This window comes from Callospermophilus lateralis, chromosome 5 (assembly GCF_048772815.1).
Source record: "Callospermophilus lateralis isolate mCalLat2 chromosome 5, mCalLat2.hap1, whole genome shotgun sequence".
In the NCBI taxonomy this organism is placed as follows: Eukaryota; Metazoa; Chordata; class Mammalia; order Rodentia; family Sciuridae; genus Callospermophilus; species Callospermophilus lateralis.
The window spans coordinates 5209001-5226012 of NC_135309.1; the positions used below are offsets into that span (position 1 = coordinate 5209001).

The 17012-nt window shown below is 46.9% G+C and overlaps 2 protein-coding genes across 2 annotated transcripts; one reads left to right on the forward strand and one right to left on the reverse strand.

The window, feature by feature from the left end:
- Positions 1 to 2444: 2444 nt before the first annotated feature.
- Positions 2445 to 3365, reverse strand: LOC143398900 (olfactory receptor 6F1-like). Its single transcript, XM_076855616.2, has one exon. It carries the CDS (start codon positions 3363 to 3365, stop codon positions 2445 to 2447), a length of 921 nt encoding a protein of 306 aa, XP_076711731.2.
- An 11347-nt stretch (positions 3366 to 14712) lies between these two features.
- Positions 14713 to 15657, forward strand: LOC143400128 (olfactory receptor 14K1-like). The gene has a single exon (XM_076857429.2). It carries the CDS (start codon positions 14713 to 14715, stop codon positions 15655 to 15657), a length of 945 nt encoding a protein of 314 aa, XP_076713544.2.
- Positions 15658 to 17012: the final 1355 nt, after the last annotated feature.

Consider the following 17012-nt stretch of genomic DNA (forward strand, 5'->3'; position numbering starts at 1 on the left):
TTTTGTTTGTTTGGATTTTTGTTTTGTCTCCTAATTTTTTTAAATTAATTCAAACAACTGACTTCAAAACATTTCCTGGGCTAGGCATGGTGGTACACACCTATAATCTCAGAAGCTTGGGAAGCTGAGGCAGGAGGATCACAAATTCAAAGCCAGCCTCAGCAGTTTAGTGAGGGCTTAAGCAATTTAGCAAGACCCTGTATCAAAATAAAAAACAAAAAGGGCTGGGGATGTGGTTCAGTGGTTAAGTACCCCTGGGTTCAATCTCTCTCTCTCTCTCTCTCTGTCTTTCTTCTCTCTCTCTCTCTCTCTCTCTCTCTCTCTCTCTCTCTCTCTCTCTCACACACACACACACACACACACATACACACACATACACACACACACACACAAATTGTGTCCTACCAATGCATCTGTTCCGGGGCACTTATCATCTTTAAACACTTTCACAATCTCTCATTCTTTAGTTATGTTCTGTCTCCTCCCAGCAGAGTGTAAGGGTACATTTTTCTCCATCTTATTCACTCACATGTCCTAAGTGCATGCCAGCCACAGAGAAGACGCTCTGCACTTGTTGTACTTGCACACTATTTGGGGATATTGTATTTTCTGCATGGTTCAGAATTCATTTATCCATTTTGTACCAAGGTTTATTTCAATGTTTTCTGATTTTTAATATTGTAAATAACATTGTACCCACAGAAATCACCTGGGGGCATTTGCTTAGGCCAACCTCCACATGGTGGGGACAGCACTGTGATCTTGACTAGGTGTCAACAGGTTCCCCTCCGTGAGGCTGACATGTGGCATCACCAAAAGATTCTTTTCCCAGTCAAAAAACGTAAAATATCATCTCAGTTTTCTATTAATTTACCTTTTGCTGATCATTGCTTACTTAAACTGTTAAATATCTTGATTTATAAGTAAACTATATTGTCATTTTTGAAAAAAATTTCAATTCCTTTCCGTATTTTTGTGCCTCTGACCTCTGTGGTGTCCATGTTTTTCTGGGCTCAGCTTTGTCATCTGCAGCCTTCCCACTGTTGCCCCCTTGCCGTCCAGGCAGAAGAGGGCGGCCACAAGCCCCGCGTTGTGAAATCCTGTGGGTCAGTTATTTCTTGTGTCTGTGTAATCGTGGGGTATCGGGGTCCTAATCCTACTTTAATGGTGATTTGGGTCTTGAAATTGTCTTCTGTGCAAGTGGCATAAGCTCAGAATCCAGGCCTGCACATGATGCTGGACTGGAAGTACTCAGTCCTCTACAGGTGATATGTTTACACTCAGGGGCTTGGCTTACAGGCAGGCAGTCACCTGCAGGTCTCCTGGAACCCAGTCCATGCTCCCCCAACCTCTGGGGACTTCAGACCTTTGTGAGCCCTGCATGCCTGGCGCCGAGGCTGAGCCTAGCAACTGTGTTAGTCACATTCCATTGCTGTGACCAAAACACCAGACAAGAACAACCTAGAGCAGGGAAGTTTATTTGGGTTCACGGTTTCAGAGGTCCCAGCAGTCGATGGCCAACTCCACTGCTCTGGGCCCAGGTGAGGCAGCTCATTCCAGCAGAAAGGAAGCAGAGAGGAGAGAGAAGGGGCCTTGGAAGATGCACCTTCCAGGCCTGGGTGACCCCTCCTCCAGCCTCACCCACCTAGTTGGTCCTTTCCATCTAGGATGGGCTGCTTAGGTTAAGCTCCCACCGTCCAGCCATTTCCCCTCTGCTGCCCCTGCATTAGCAAGAGCTTGGGGAGACATCTCACTTCCACACACCATAACAACAGCCCGGCTTCAGAGGGACAACAGCCAGATCATATGTGACAGTGGGACTGTGACTCACACCTGTGAAACAGGAAGCCAAGCCTCCATGACCCACACCAGATGGTCGGCCATGTCAGCACTTCACTCAGAGTTCGTCACCGTGAGGGGGTCATCTGCCATCAGTGGCATTTGGCAGAAATCCAGAGCAGGCAGAGAGCATGGCCTCGTAGCTCGGCCTGCAATGGCGGTTCTGGGCATGGAGAAGGGGGAAGCAGCCTGGGAGGGATGCCCTGCCTCCCAAGAACTGCCTCCTGAGTGGCAGGGGTCACCTGGCCTTCTTTGATGGGCCCTGAGCTTTGGCAAGGCCCCCTTCCCTCTGTATAATTGCCCCCAAGTTTATAAAGAAAAGCCAGGGGGAAAGCTAATTTAATATATATGAAGTTTAAGTTCTGTTTTAAAGTCTTAAAAGCTGCTGTTCCCATTGTGTATGGATATATGGACTGCATACCCACTTTGTGTGCTTTGGTTTGGGTCTTCAGGGTTTCTGTCTCTGTGTCCCCTCTTTTCCTCTCTCTCCAGGAATCAATGGCTGCTTGCCTTCAAGCCTCTGAATTCCCACTTGTTGCCCCGGGCAGGTGGCGGGGGGGGGGGGGGGGTGGGTGGGCGTGACATGACACAGTTGTGCTGCAGAGCTATTTTCTCTTCCACTTCTTCTGCAGAGTCTCCCTGACCTCCTGGTTGCGGAGGGTATAGATGAAGGGGTTGAGAACCGGGGTCACCACGGTGTTGAGGACATGCACAGCTTTGGTCAGGTCCAAGGCGTCCTTGATGGAGGTGCACACGTGGAGGAAGATGGTGGAGCCGTACCAGATGAGCACCACGGTGAGGTGGGAGGAGCAGGTGGAGAAGGCCTTGCTGCGGCCACTGGCCGAGGGGATGCTGAGGATGGTGCGGATGATGTAGATGTAGGAGACCAGGGTGATGAGGCAGGAGCTCAGAATGACCACGGCAGCAATCACAAAGGCCACCAGCTCCACCGCCTGCGTGCTGGTGCAGGCCACGGCGATCCAGGACACGATGTCACAGAAGAAGTTTTTGATGGCTCGGGGGCCGCAGAAGGACAGGCGGCTGATGAGGGCTGTGGGCACTGCAATGGACAGGAAGCCACAGACCCAGGAGCCCAGGGCCAGTTGCACAGAAAGCAGGCAGCTCATGATGGCCCCGTAGTGCAGGGGGTAGCAGATGGCGAGGTAGCGGTCGTAGGCCATGGCGGCCAGGAGGAAGTACTCCGTGCAGCCAAGCGAGAAGACCAGGTACATCTGCAGGAGGCAGCTGATGAAGGAGATGCTCTGCCTCCTCCCCAGCAGGATGGCTTTGGGCACTGCGGCCGTGGTGTACCAGACCTCCAGGAAGGACAGGTTGCTCAGGAAGAAGTACATGGGGGAGTGCAGCTGGTGGGAGGTGCTCACTAGCAGCAAGATGGCCACATTGCCGCCCACTGTGAGGATGTACATCACCAGGAACAGCAGGAAGAGCGAGAGCTGCAGGGCTTGGGGCCCCCGGAAGCCCAGCAGCAGAGAGCCCCTGCCCTCCATCTCATTGCCAGCAACCATGGCAGGGACTTGCAGAGGGCCACTCAGCCTTGACCACCCCTTGGAAGGACTCACAGAGAAGCACTCATGAAAGCTCTTGTCTGCTGACTGCTGGCTTCACACTGGAGCCAGGCGTGGTGAACATGATAGTAAAGCACAGAAGAAAGCATCATTCCAGTCGACCCACAGCCCAGGAAACTCCACATCCATGAATCACACCCATCTGGGCCTCCTGCCATTGTAGCTGGGCCCACCAGCACTCTGTGACCCTACAATGAAGGCACGGGTTCAGAAGGCAGCCCCCAGACATAAGTGCTGACCTTAATCATGCATGATAGGCTTGGCTTCTCAACTGTTTCTCTAGGTTATAAGCTCCGTCCCCATAAAGAACATTTAGAGGTCAAGTATAAGAATTCTGATCTGTTTTTTTTTTTCATATTTAAATTTATTAAGGCAATGCATTCTTCTCAAAAAAAAAAGAAGCAAAAGTCCATATTGAACAAAGCACTTAACACAACCGGGACATACTGACCCTCACGGGGAAGCGGGAGCAGGGAGGATGTCATTCTGAGTGTCATCCTCATTCTCTAGTGCACCCTGGACACCACTTTACATGCGTTGGTAAGCTGTTCCTGTCAGGCATGCAGGTGACCAGAGCCTCTACTTGGGGGCAGAGTCTTGAGCAGAGACCATAGGATCAGGGTGGCTTCACTCCACGAGCTCTCTAGAGAGCAGGAGCTTTCTGTCCCCAGTACCACCCTCCTCACCACCCTGTGCCACACTTCCTCCAGGAAACTAGAATTTCTTGCACATGTCCTGTGTCAACAAGCACATGAAGAACCCAGGCTGGGCGGGTTGATGCGTCCACAGCATGGGTCTACCTAATGTCCAGCAGAAGGGGCCTCTGACCTCCTCCAGGAAGTGCTTCTCAGGCCTTAAGGGGGACCTGAGGGTGGAGTCCAGGGCAGGTGTAGTTCATCCTCTGTGGGTCTGCACTTACCCAGCTTCTGGATGTGAACACTGGCTGGACCACACCTGAGGAATGGTCTACCAGCCTTCTCCTTTATAAAACCATCCCATTGTACCTGGACTTGTACAGTTATTATAGACCAATTCAAGTTCAAAGGCAAATACTCTGAAGCTCAGAGAGTGACTTGTTTTTCCCAGGTTTGCTTGGCTGTCTGAAGGGAGGGTACAGAGCATGTCACCCCCAGATATGCTCCTCTGGTGATAGGATTATTTTTGAGCTGAAATCTGCTGGAAATAAATAGGAGCTATAAGGAAATGTCCCTGGCTGGTGGCTCCACCGAGACAGGGTGACCGGTCCCCAAGGCGATGACTGTCAGCCCAGGGACCCAGAGGAGCCCCGATGACGAGCCATGCAGAAATGACCCTGGCCTTCCAGCAGTTCCCACAGTCACCACCCCCAGAAGCTGGGCTTTCCCTCTGCCTGCCTCTGCTCTGAACACTCACTCTTTGTAAAGGCGCTGCCTGAGTCCACATTTAGACCCCTCCTCTGAGCTACTTACCTAAGTGTTCCAAGTGCGTGGATCTTTTTAATAGACTGAAGGTTGCTTTTCTTTTATAAATTTGTGTTTTCTCTAATTGGCAGGGCTCCAGCCAGTGAATCTAAGAGAAGTGGAGGGGAAAAGATTTCTTTCATGCCCACTGTAGTTAAAAAAACCAAAAACACCTAGATTATTAATTATCCTACTGAGGAGAAAATTGATTTATATATCAAGGGTGACTCAGACAAGAAGAAATACAGAGAAAAATACTCTTTAGCAAAATGTGCTACCTAATGTCTTTCCCTAATTTCCCAAAGCTAACACTTTTCAGCGCCTGTGTCATTCACAAGAAAAGTTAGTCTGCAACAGTAACGACCGCTTGCAGTTTGAGCACTGAGCCCACAAGTTCTGTTCTCCTGGTAAACAGGAGCCCAGGAACACCTGGACTGTAATCCCAGGCCAACCTATGTCAGAGCTGGGGCTCGGTACCCATGCCCCAAGCATGGGCCTCGGTGTGCAGATGAACTAGGCAGCCAAGCACAGGCAGAGGCATAGACCCTCCCCCATCCTCTCCATCCTCCTCTTCCTCTTTCTCCTCTGGTAACCCCAGGTGGCAGGTGCCTGCCTTTTTCCCAGAGGGAAGAGATGCTGCACAGAGAACAAGTGCCCGGCCATGTCCTCCTCTTCACCACCCTCAGATCACATTCCCTTGTCCTCTAGACACCTGGTGGTTGCCCACAAGCCCTCAGATCTCCAGCTCTGGGTCTGAATCCTGAGGACTCTGGGGCACAGCACAGACTCTTATAGACGAGGAACAAGCACAGGTGTAAAGAACCTGCCCAAGGTGGAGTGGTGCTCACCAGCCCTGGGGTCCCACAGCAGAGCACAGCTTTTAACATAGGAAGATTCCTTTGAAGCTGAGATTACGTCATCTCTAAAAATCGATGTGTCTATCGCTCTAGAGTTGAATGGGTTTTGAACTAATTCTAAGATATTCTTGGCACATGATTGAAGAGTTTTTAAAAATCAGAGAAAGACATTGTTTGATTATTACTTTTGAATAAATTTTCATTTTATTTTTAAAATTAATTACCAGGGTTATTCATTTTATTAAAAAATGCATGATGATTTAGTAACTAGATATGATATGTAATTTAAATACCCAGAAAGTTTAAATGAATAAAGAAAATAACTGTTCTCATACACAAAGCAAGGTGTCATTAAAAATGACTGCACTCAGGTTGTTTCTGTTGCATGCAGACAGGAGGCCCCTGGAGGCTGGCCACAGAACTCAGCTTGCAGAGTGGAGTTGTGTGGAGTACACAGACACTGGCCCTCCCATGACCCCGGAGCATGCAGCGCCTTCCCATCCAGAGCCACTCCACACTCACCTGTCCCTGCTCTTCCCATCCATGGTTTTCTCCCCGACTTCGATCACCCTCTCCCCTCCCTCCTGACTTAGATCACCCTCTTTCCTCCCGGCCTCTTATTATTCCATGGGTGCTTCTCCTGGTATTCGGGATGCTTTGGCGGGATCTTCCTTGGTCCTCAGACCTCTCAGGCTGTTCCTTGTTCCTTTTGTCCTATTCTGCCGTGTCCCCTTACAGCCAATCTGCCTCCTGATATCTTGTGTTTTCTCCGCCTCATGAGAATTCAGAGCCTCACAGGGAAATGCTTTGCTGTTGAGTAATTAGGTGTGGGGAGCCCTGTGGGTGGAGGCTCCATCTGTCCCTCGGGTACTTGGGGTCAGTTCACCAAGACATGGCCTTCTACTAAATCTTCCCAGATCCAGGCTTCAGAACCTTTCCAGTCACTGAGAGAGAAATCTAAATGGCAAAGTTACCAAAGAAGGAAAAGGGTATTTCTCTGGCTTTAGATGTTAATCATTCATAAAATCTGAAAAACAAGAGAATAGTGTTTTTGTTTTGTTTTTTTTGTTGTTTGTTTGTTTTTAGAATGAATAATACAAATTAAAGTCTAAAGGAAACCTAAACACATCTCAAAATTAAGGGTGGGGTCTGGGCTTGACAGGGGTGAGGCCCTGGGCTCTATCCCCTAAAATAAATCAGACAGGAAGTTTGAACTAACAGACAAATTAGTAATATTTCATGCCCAGATATTGTCCCAAAGCACCAACTATAATGTCCTCATTGTATTTTTATTAAATCTTTCAGTTTCATGGTGTTGGGACCTCCTATGACTGAAATAGAGTTGATTGTTCAACAGTGAAAAGAAAATTAGAACTTCATGTTACAAAACACTATTGGTGGGATAAGAATTAAACTATCCTTGTTAGGAAGCAATTTCTTTTTATAAAAATTATGGGGCAGTTGGCTCAGAGCACAGAGGCCCCCTCCCCACATTAAACAGCGCCAGATGGGTGGCATGTCTAGGAGCACCAACATTTCATGAGTTTGTCAAACTCCAGTTCACAAGAATCAGTGGTGTCGAATGTGAAATGGAAGTTTTCTCAACTGCCAGATTCCTTGTTGGTGCCTATTGCTCCAGGAGTACAATTACTACCTGCAGTGATGCCTCATGGTGCACAGCTGGAGGTTGCTATTCCTGCCCTCTGTGTAACCCTTGTAAGTTCTGGGTTCAACCTAGGAGTCATCATGGTCTGTCTTACAGCCCTAGGCCTGGCGGGCCCACACCCAGTATCCTGCATTAGCACAGACCCCATGATCTCAGTGTGCCCTTGCTCTCCAGAATCCACAAGGACCCACGCCAGTCACTGTTCTTTGCCCACAATGTTGGTGGCACTTAGTATTGCTAGAACTTGAAAACTTTTTCTAATAACTATAGTGGAGTGTCTAATTTGGACTTTACTGTGGCTCTTCTTTTTCATTCCTGAATTTGATCAAATTTTAATGTTTCTTTGCCTTCTGGGTATTTTCTCTAAATTGCACATGTGTGTGCTTTATTATTAATTCATTTGTGTTTTTAAATTATTTTATCTTATCTATGAATCCTGCAAACTGATGGTTACACATTGTTAAACTATTGTCTGAGACTATCTTTCAACATCATGTATTTGTTGTTAAAAAACAAGTCCAACTCTTACTCGGTCACACTTACCAATATTTTCCTCCCTGGCTTTTGCTTTTGGGGTTTTTTTAAGCCATTTCTTATGCCAACATATCTTTGAATTCTTTTGGAGTTCTGACTAACAAATTTAGGAATCTTATGTTTTGTTTTGGGTTTTTTTTTGAGTGATTTATACATGATATTGGGAGTTGTGTGATGCAATCATGCAGCAGTAAATAGAATTTGTCCCATTGTAGCTCCAGTATTTTCCCTGAACCTCCCCCACCCCTGCCCTTCCTCTGTCTACCAGGCTTCCTTCTGTCTGTAGTTATTTTTTAATGCATACCTTATAGGTGTACATAAAGGAGGAAGTCACCCTTGACTTTTTGGGTCTGGCTTCTTTCACTCAGCAAACGCCAGAACTTTATTCTTCTTTGGGACTGAGTTTCTAAACCACAAATTCTTTACCAATTAAGGGCATGAAGAGATTGGAAAGAAGGTCTTTTCCAGCTGCTCCTCTAACAGAGTATTAATATCCACAACTTAGAAAGGAAAACAAAAAAAACCCATCAAAAACAACAGCAGCAATAACCTCCACCAAAACCAAACAATCGAATTAATACCTGGGCAAAGACCTAAAAAGACACTTCTCGAAAGAAGAAATACAAATGGCCAACAAATACATGAAACATGTTCACCATCCCTAGCCACCAGGAAATGCAGATCAAAAGTATGTTGAGGGCTAGGGCTGGGGCTAGTGTAAAGTGTGTGTGAGGCACTGGATTGCATCCTCAGCACCACATAAAAAATAAAGATTCTGTGTGTCCATTTACAAATTTAAAAATACTTTAAGATTCCATCTCACTCTCGTTAGAATGGCAATTATTAGGAATACAGATAATAATAAATATTGCTGAGGACGTGGGGAAAGGTAAGTTCCCACCTTGTTGGCAGGACTGAAAATGAGTACGAATGCTCTGAAAAGAATTACAGAGGTCCCTCAGAAAACTGGAAATGGAGACATCTGAGGACCCAACTGTCCCACTCCTTGGTGTTTATCCAAAAGAACTAAAGGCAGCTCCACAGGCACTTGGTGGTCATTAGCCGCACAATTCACCCCAGCCAAGTTATGGCGTCAGCCCAGGTGCCATCAACAGATGGATGTGTGAGGAAATGTGGCACATCTACACAATGGAGTATTACTCAGCCTTGAGGAAGGACAAAGCTGATGTGCATGAAGGGAGCCAGGAAAAGAGAAGCTCAGGGGCCTGGGACTTAACACAGCCCACACGACAGACCCCCACCTCCAAGGACTGTGGGTCAGTGTCCCTCTCCCCAAGAACTGAGCTGAGTTAGGGCAGCCAATGGGAAGAAAGTGGGCATGCAGATATAAATTAGTTGTTACATGCTTTAGAAGCTAATGGGCGTCTTAGGACATGATTGTCACCTACATGCAGCAAATAGGTAAGGAACTACTAAGAGCTACCCTAATGAGACCCAGAGGGAGCTCCCGCTCTGCAGGATTATAGAAAGGGCAGAGTGGGCTGGGCTCAGTCTGGGGTGGGTGAAGGCCTGGCCTCCTGGGCTTGGGGTGTGAGCAGTGATCTCAGCGCAGCCAGGAGCGCCTCGGGGAGCAGCCCAGGCAGTCACACAGGCCTGCTTGCTATGGCTTTAAAGACCTGACCCTCCTGGACAAGTGCCCGAGACCAAGGCCACTAAGCACAGTTCTCCTGCCCCAGAACTGGGAGCCTGACAGTGGGAGCACACTTTGCATGTGGAGGACGGCCTGGGGGCCACAGTGAGTTGAGGGGCAGAGGAGAGGGTGGGGCTTGGAGCCTGGCTCCGCTCTCATGTGGGAAGTTCCTGTGGACCCTTCTGGGCACTGGAAGTGTTTGCAGGAAGCTCAGGCTCCACGGGAGCAACCGCGGTCCTCCAGTCCTCCACCCTCACTTCTCTCCTCCATCCTGTCTGTCCCTCTCCTGCTCTTCCTGCCCAGAGTGGGAGTTTACTTTAACATTGTATATGAACAGTAGAGAGGTGTCTGTTCCTGGCCCTACCCCAGCTCTGTGGGCGCAACAGACCCCCGGGGATGCAGGGCTGTTCTGTGCCCCGGTTCTGTAGGGCTGGATGGGACAGCTGCATGTTTGCCCCATCGCGTGGAGCTTCTCTGGACCCGTGAGTGTCTTGGCACAGTGGGGCACAGCCTTGCTGTGCCATGTCCTCTGTGAAGCAGAGCCCACAGAGGCTTCAGCAGGCTTTCCAGTGCTCACTTCCTAAGTGGCCATGAGGAGTGTGGTTCAAGCAATCAAAGTGAGCTCCAGGGTGGAGATTTGCCCTCCAGGGTGGAGCCCTCCAGGGTGGAGATTTGCCTTGGAAGCCAATTGTGGTGTGAGAAGACTCCAGAGGCTTTGCTGCTAGCTCTGGACCCTGGAAGCACAGGGAGGTGACATGAGGGAAGCTGGCTGGCTGGGAACCTGCCCTCAGAGCTGCTCCAAGCTTGGCATTCACCAGAGGAGAGAGGAGAGTGTGGGGTTATTTGCAACCTGAGTCAGGTTCCCCAGTGCTGCCCATGCTGGGGCCAGTGCTGCCTTCCCACAGCAAGCACATCAGAGTGTGCAAGGTAGCCGGAGGTTTCCTTTGCGGATGGGTCTTTCAACTTTAAGGTTGAAAGAGAAACGCATTCTTGGAGAATTTAAGTAAGCAATGTAATTAATATTAAAACTGAAAGGACTTGTTTCTCTTGATATGAAGACTATGAAAGCCTAGGCTGATTTTCAGAGCACACCTTCTGGAGAGCAGTGTGGAAAAGTGTGTGCATGTGTACCTGTGTGCACCTGTGTGCATGCTTGTGTGTACACATGTGTACATGTTTGTGTGCATGTGTGTATGTGTGTGTGCACATGTGCATGTGCTTCTGTGCATACTTGTGTGTATACATGTGTGCTTATGTACATGTGTGTGCTTGTGTGGCATGCATGTGTGTTTGCGTGTGCTTGTGTGTGCATGTGTATATGTGTGTGCACAGGTTTGCATGCATGCCTGTATGTGCACTGTGCCTGTGTGGGTGTTCGGGTGTGGGGTAGTATTGTCTGTAGTTCTGGGTGTCTTGGTTGCTGTTTCAACACAGCTTCTCACCTTCTAGCCTCTGAAAAGCACCTCATATGAGCCAGATGCCATGTCATCCCAGCTGCTCTGGAGGCTAAGGCAGGAGGATGGCAAGTCTGAATTCAGCCTGGTAACTTATCGAGACCCTGGTTCAGTGATAGAGCAACCTGGGCTCAATCCCTGGTTCCACACCAATCAAACAAGAGCCCCATCACATTTCAGTTTACTTTCTCATTCTTTGATTTACATTGTTCTCATATGGTTATCACTAAAAATAAAATGAATTTGATGCCCAATTTTACCAATTGCTCTTTCCTCCACCACCTATTTAGTTTTCTCCATTGATTCATTATCCTTGAAAACAAATGTGAACCAAGAGCATTTTGAGCAGAGGGCCTGGAGGCTGGGGATGTAGCTTGCGAAGCCCTGGTTGTGATCCCAGCACCAGAACAAGAAAACAGGAGAGAAAGCCGTCATTAGCATCCTGCTGGAAGACCAGGTACGTCCAAGGGAGCAAGAGAAAGCCCCACACTGTGAGTGCTTTGTGGCTCATTTTTTTATGTGCACGTTTTTAACATCAAAGTATGACTAATCCTCACAAACACCCTAATTTGTTAAAACAAAACAACTTCAAAGCATTTTTTTTTTTGCATAGTGGAAATAGAATTATTAACTTTTTTGGATTTTAAAATGTTACTCTTCCAAATAACATCCTAAATATTACACTACAGAATGTCTCATTTAAAATGTTCATTTTGTTTTATTGTGAAAGCAGGGGTTTTATTCTTGGCTGTGAGTGAAACTGCGCTGCTCAGATTGCACACTTGTCTAAGGTGAGGAGTGACCACACTGGCATTGGTAGGTGCAGAAGTCAGATAAAGAACAGAGAAGACAGACACATGCCTGTAATCCCAGAGGCTCAGGAAGCTGAGGCAGGAGGATCCGGAGTTCAAAGCCAGCCTCAGGAAAAGCAAGGCATTAAGCAACTCGGTGAGACTCTGTCTCTAAATAAAATACAAAATAAAGCTGTGGGTGTGGCTCAGTGGTGGAGTGTTCCTAAGTTCAATTCCTGGTTACCCACACCCACACCCTGCCAAAACAAAAACAAAAACAACAACAAAAAAAAAAAAACAGGTGAGATTCTGAGCTCTCTCTCTAGGTGGAGAGGAAGAACAGAGGCTAGGGACAGAGAAGCCTCCCAGGTCGGCCTTCTCCATGGAGAGTGCCCCGCCATCCTGGAGAACTCAGAGACCATGTCCCTCAGCTCAGCTGGACAAGCCTTGCCAACACAGACCAGGCCAACCAGGACAGCAGTTAGGAACTCCGTTCTGAACAGCGGCACAGCTGAAGCTGTCTATCTGGGGTGAAAATCAGTGTTGGGGACAGGCACCTGTCAGAAGGCCCAGGAGCAGGACAAGGCTGGGGAAGCCTTGGGTGGGAGGAGTCCAAACCAGGAGCCCAGAGGGCAAAGTCCACTTCTCTGGCATCAGGGTGCATGGGAGCAGCCTGTGACATTGAGAAAACATGTCCCTGAGGCAATGCTAAAGCAGAATCCAGGGCTCTGGGCGAAGGATGATTGAGGGGCAAGAGCAGGTACAGGCCTCCCTAGCCTGGATGTTTGAGTGGCCTCTGGGAGAGCCCCCTGGTTCTGGTGGCAGCAGGCCTGCTGCTCTACTGGGTGCAGAGATCATGTCTAACACGCGCTGGTCCTGGTGCTAATCACATCAGGCCTAGAATGTTATGACCATCACCTGGCTTAGTCTTAGGAGTTGCTGTTGTCATGAAAAATGTCATTGTGTTTTTGAAAACCAGTTGTTTTCAAAATAATTTGTATGGCTTTCTAATTTTTTTAAACTATGCTAATATCCACATTAAAGAAGCAAAATAGACACTAAAATAGCACTATCACCAAAGAATTACACTATTTAACGAAAGTATGGGAGGAGGAATCAAGGTCCTTCAAAATAAGAGAGAAGTGGATAATAAATGTAAGATCTCTTTACAGCAAGGAAGGTTTCACATTTTAACTTACTTATTTTTTATTTCTAGTGCATTGCAGTTTTGCACGACATTGGAGTTCATTTTGGCATATTCATAAATGCACATGACACAGTTTTCTGCATTTCAGTCCCAGTACTAGCCCCTTCCCTCTCCTCCACACTAACCCCATCCCTCCTCTATCTACAGATCTTTCTTCTATTTATTTATTTAAATTGGCCCATCATAGTTATGTACAAGATGGGAATGCATGTGGTACGCTCGTACATGTGCAGGCAGAATCTGATCCGCGTTACTCCCGGTTCCTGGTTTTGTTTTTTTTAGCTCAGGGGTTGTGTTGAGGAAGCTGGTGCTGTGCCAATGTGTTGGAGCATTGGGTCTTGGTTTGTCTCTAGCAGCTTCTCTTTGAGTTGATTTTCATGCAGGGTGAGAGGCAGGGATCGAGTTTCATTCTTGCTCATGTGGGTATCCAGTTTTCCCAGCCGTACAGTCCTTTCTCCACATTATGCTTTGGGGACCTTTGGTGAGTGTCATGTGGTGGTATCTATGTAGGTTTGTCCCTGTGCCTTCTATTCTATTCCATTGGTCTTCCTGTCTGTTTGGATACCAATCCCCACATTTTATTCTCAATTTCATTAATTTGGGCTGTTATGATCTTTTCCTCTCTTATGCATGTTTGGAATTAGTTTGTTCCTGCTTTTCTGGGCCTTGATGTGCAGCTTCAGGTTGCTTACTTGGGAACTTGCTGTTTTTAACACAGGCACTTGACGCTGTAAGCTTTCCTCTAAGAACCACCCTCGGAGTGTCCCAGAGGCTCAGGTATGTTGTATCACTATTCTTGTTTGAGTCTAGGAATTTTAAAATTTAATTTCTCAATGTCCTTCAAAAAGAAGAGAAGTGAACAATAAACAACACCATCACTTGATAATAATGAATATTTCCTTTTTTTAGTTTATTTTTATTTTAGTCTTCCTCTTTCTCAGATGTCAAGTTTCTACTGAATTCACTGCTACATTTCTCAAGATATGAGACAACTAAAGAACTTCCTGTCTTTCTTTCCTCCTTCCTTCTTCCCTCCCTCCTTCCTGTCTTCCTTCCTCCTTCCCTCCCTCCTTCCTTCCTCATTCCTCTCCTTTCCTCTTTTACTTTTGTGCTGCTGGCGATTGAACCAAGGCCTTGCACATGCTGGCCAAGTGCTCCACCACGGGGCCACACCCCAGCCCATTTCTTTAGGATCCTGCTTGAAACCAACAGCTTCAGCCAACTGCTGGTCTTGATTTAGGTCAAATTAGCAACTATTTAAAAGATTTCAGTGCATAAGAAGCAGAAGTGTCATTCAAGACTTCTCTACCACAAAAAAATTTAAACAAGTAGGATGTTATTTATATAAAAAGTTATTACCCTGTTACAATTACAATTATGTACCCAAACGTGCAATTATCAGTGGGAAAAATTATTTGGGGGAAAAATTACCCCAAAATCATTTCGTGTTATCAGGGAAGAATCTGTAATTCTTATGTTTTTTTGCAATCAACTTGAGTCCAGGTATATTGCAGGTTTTTGTTGTCTGACTCATGGGTCCACTAGATATGTGAATACCTTGGCATTTTAAAGCTTTCTCCCTCACTATGCTCACCTCTACTCTTCTCAGAAATTAAGGAGCAAGTGATGTTCTAGCTGATGTGTTGCTTTACCTACTTTTTTCTTAACCCTGGCTCCTGTATCAAGGTATGAAGAACCAGACGCTGGTGGTGGAGTTCCTGCTCCTGAGGCTGGCTGAAGGCCCGGTGCTGTGGCTGCAGGCTGCGCTTTTCTTGATGATCTACCTCATGGCTGTGCTGGAGAATGTGGTCATCCTGCTGCTCACGCTTATTGACCGCCGTCTCCACACCCCAATGTACTTTTTCCTTAGGCATTTGTCTTTCTTGGACCTGTGTCTCATTTCTGCTACCATGCCCAAGTCCATCCTAAACTCCTTCACGCTCTCGGACTCCATCTCCTTCCTGGGGTGTGTGCTGCAGCTCTTCTTGGTGGTCCTGTTGGCTGGGTCGGAGATCGGCATCCTCACAGCCATGTCCTATGACCGCTATGTGGCCATCTGCCGCCCTCTGCACTATGAGGCTGTCATGAGAAGCGCTTTCTGTGTCCAGCTGATGGCCCTGTCGTGGATCAATGGGGGGGCCTTCGGAGTCTTGTACTCAGCTGGGACATTCTCTCTGGAGTTCTGTGGTTCTAATAGGGTGCATCAGTTCTTCTGTGACGTGCCTGCCCTTCTGAAGCTCACCTGCTCTGCAGAGCAAACCACCATCGAGGCCAGCGTGGCCGTCGGGGTCTGCTATGCCTTCTCGTGTTTAGTGTGCATTTTGATCTCCTATGTGCATATTTTGTCCACGGTGTTAAAGATCCCATCCAAGCAGAGCCAGTCCAAGGCCTTTTCCACCTGCATGCCTCACCTCATTGTGGTGAGCGCTTTTCTGGGAACAGGTGCAGTTGCCTATTTAAAGCCGGCGGCTGATGGGCCCCCTGTTGTAGACCTGCTGGTGTCTGTGTTCTACTCCACTGTACCTCCAGCCTTGAACCCCCTCATCTATTGCCTGAGGAACAAGGACATCCAGTCAGCTCTGGGCAAAGTCTTCAGGAGGGTTAGAAGCAGTCGGCAATGGGAACAGGACTAAGTCGAAGCTGGCACCTAGAGTTTCAGGGTTTTGTTGTTCTGCATCTACTGAAGTGTTTAAATTTCTACTTAGAGATTGAAATGTTGCACAGCCTTTTAGCAACAACTTCAGGTTGTATGTTTTCGTAGACAGTAAGCCTTTTCTTACCCCCCTTCACTTTATATCTTACTCTTATGGAAATTGCAAAGGTTTCCTACTACACTCTTGATTTTGATTCTTCTTCCTAAGTTCTGTGAGCTTTCTATGAAGTTCTTACCTCTTCAAAACTTACATGTTTCCTGGGTTTCACTTTATTTAGCTCACGATTTATAATTTCAGAGTTTTTCTTGCATCTCTTTATGGATTCAACTTGACTATATAGCCCTTCTGATTTTCACTATTTGGTGAAAATCATTTTAACTTAAAATTATGACCTTCACAATTTTGCAGTTCAAAACAAGGTACTTAATTCTATCACAAGTTTCACTTTTTGCACCAATAAATGCTTGATATATTTAAGGTACTGAAGATTGAACTAAGGAGCACTCTATTCCTGAGTTACATCCCCAATCCTTTTTATGTTTATTTTGAGACAGAGTTTTACTAATTTTCCCAGGCTGGCCTTGAACTTCTGAATACCTGGGATTACAGGTGTATACCATTATGCCTGTCTGTTTGAGGTACTTTATATCATTACAGATTTAAGCATATGATTCCATCACATCTGTGTATCTTTGCATGTAATTTATATTTTTAGATGCAGGTACTTTTCTCTTAACCAGAACTTGTTTGTATCTAATGTGCAAATTCCTGATATTGTGCTAATAATGTTCTGTAATTTTTGAAAGCAACATCTAGCATGGCTACTAACGTTGTGATAATTCCCACCTTCTCCAGACTTTCCAGGATATGTAACACTTCTAGAACCCTACAGGTGCAAAGTTCTTCTCCAGCTCTCACAGCAGGGAACAGTTCAGCTCTCTCTCTGGTCTGCTTACAGCCTCCTTCCTGAAGATGGAAGCCATGCTTGTTGACCACCTTCACTGTGTGCAGGCTTTACATCCACCCCTTCTGTTGGTCCTCACAGCCAAGGGGAGGTGGCTACAGTGCTCAGCATGCAGAAGACAGGTGGTGTGCTCAGTTGCCCATATCACAACACAGGGCTGTAGTAAACACCCCTGCTGTCGACTGGACACACCTTTCAGACTGGGTGCTCAGCATTGCATCTCTGAAACTTTCTCCTATGACCCACCTCAGGAAATCTTCTATTTGTTTATAGTCTACCAAAATTTTCCAGTCCAGCCTGAGCCTGGCTATAAAGTACTTAGTTTCCCATTTCCAGTCTATGAAACCTTGTATGTAGTAGACAAAAGTAA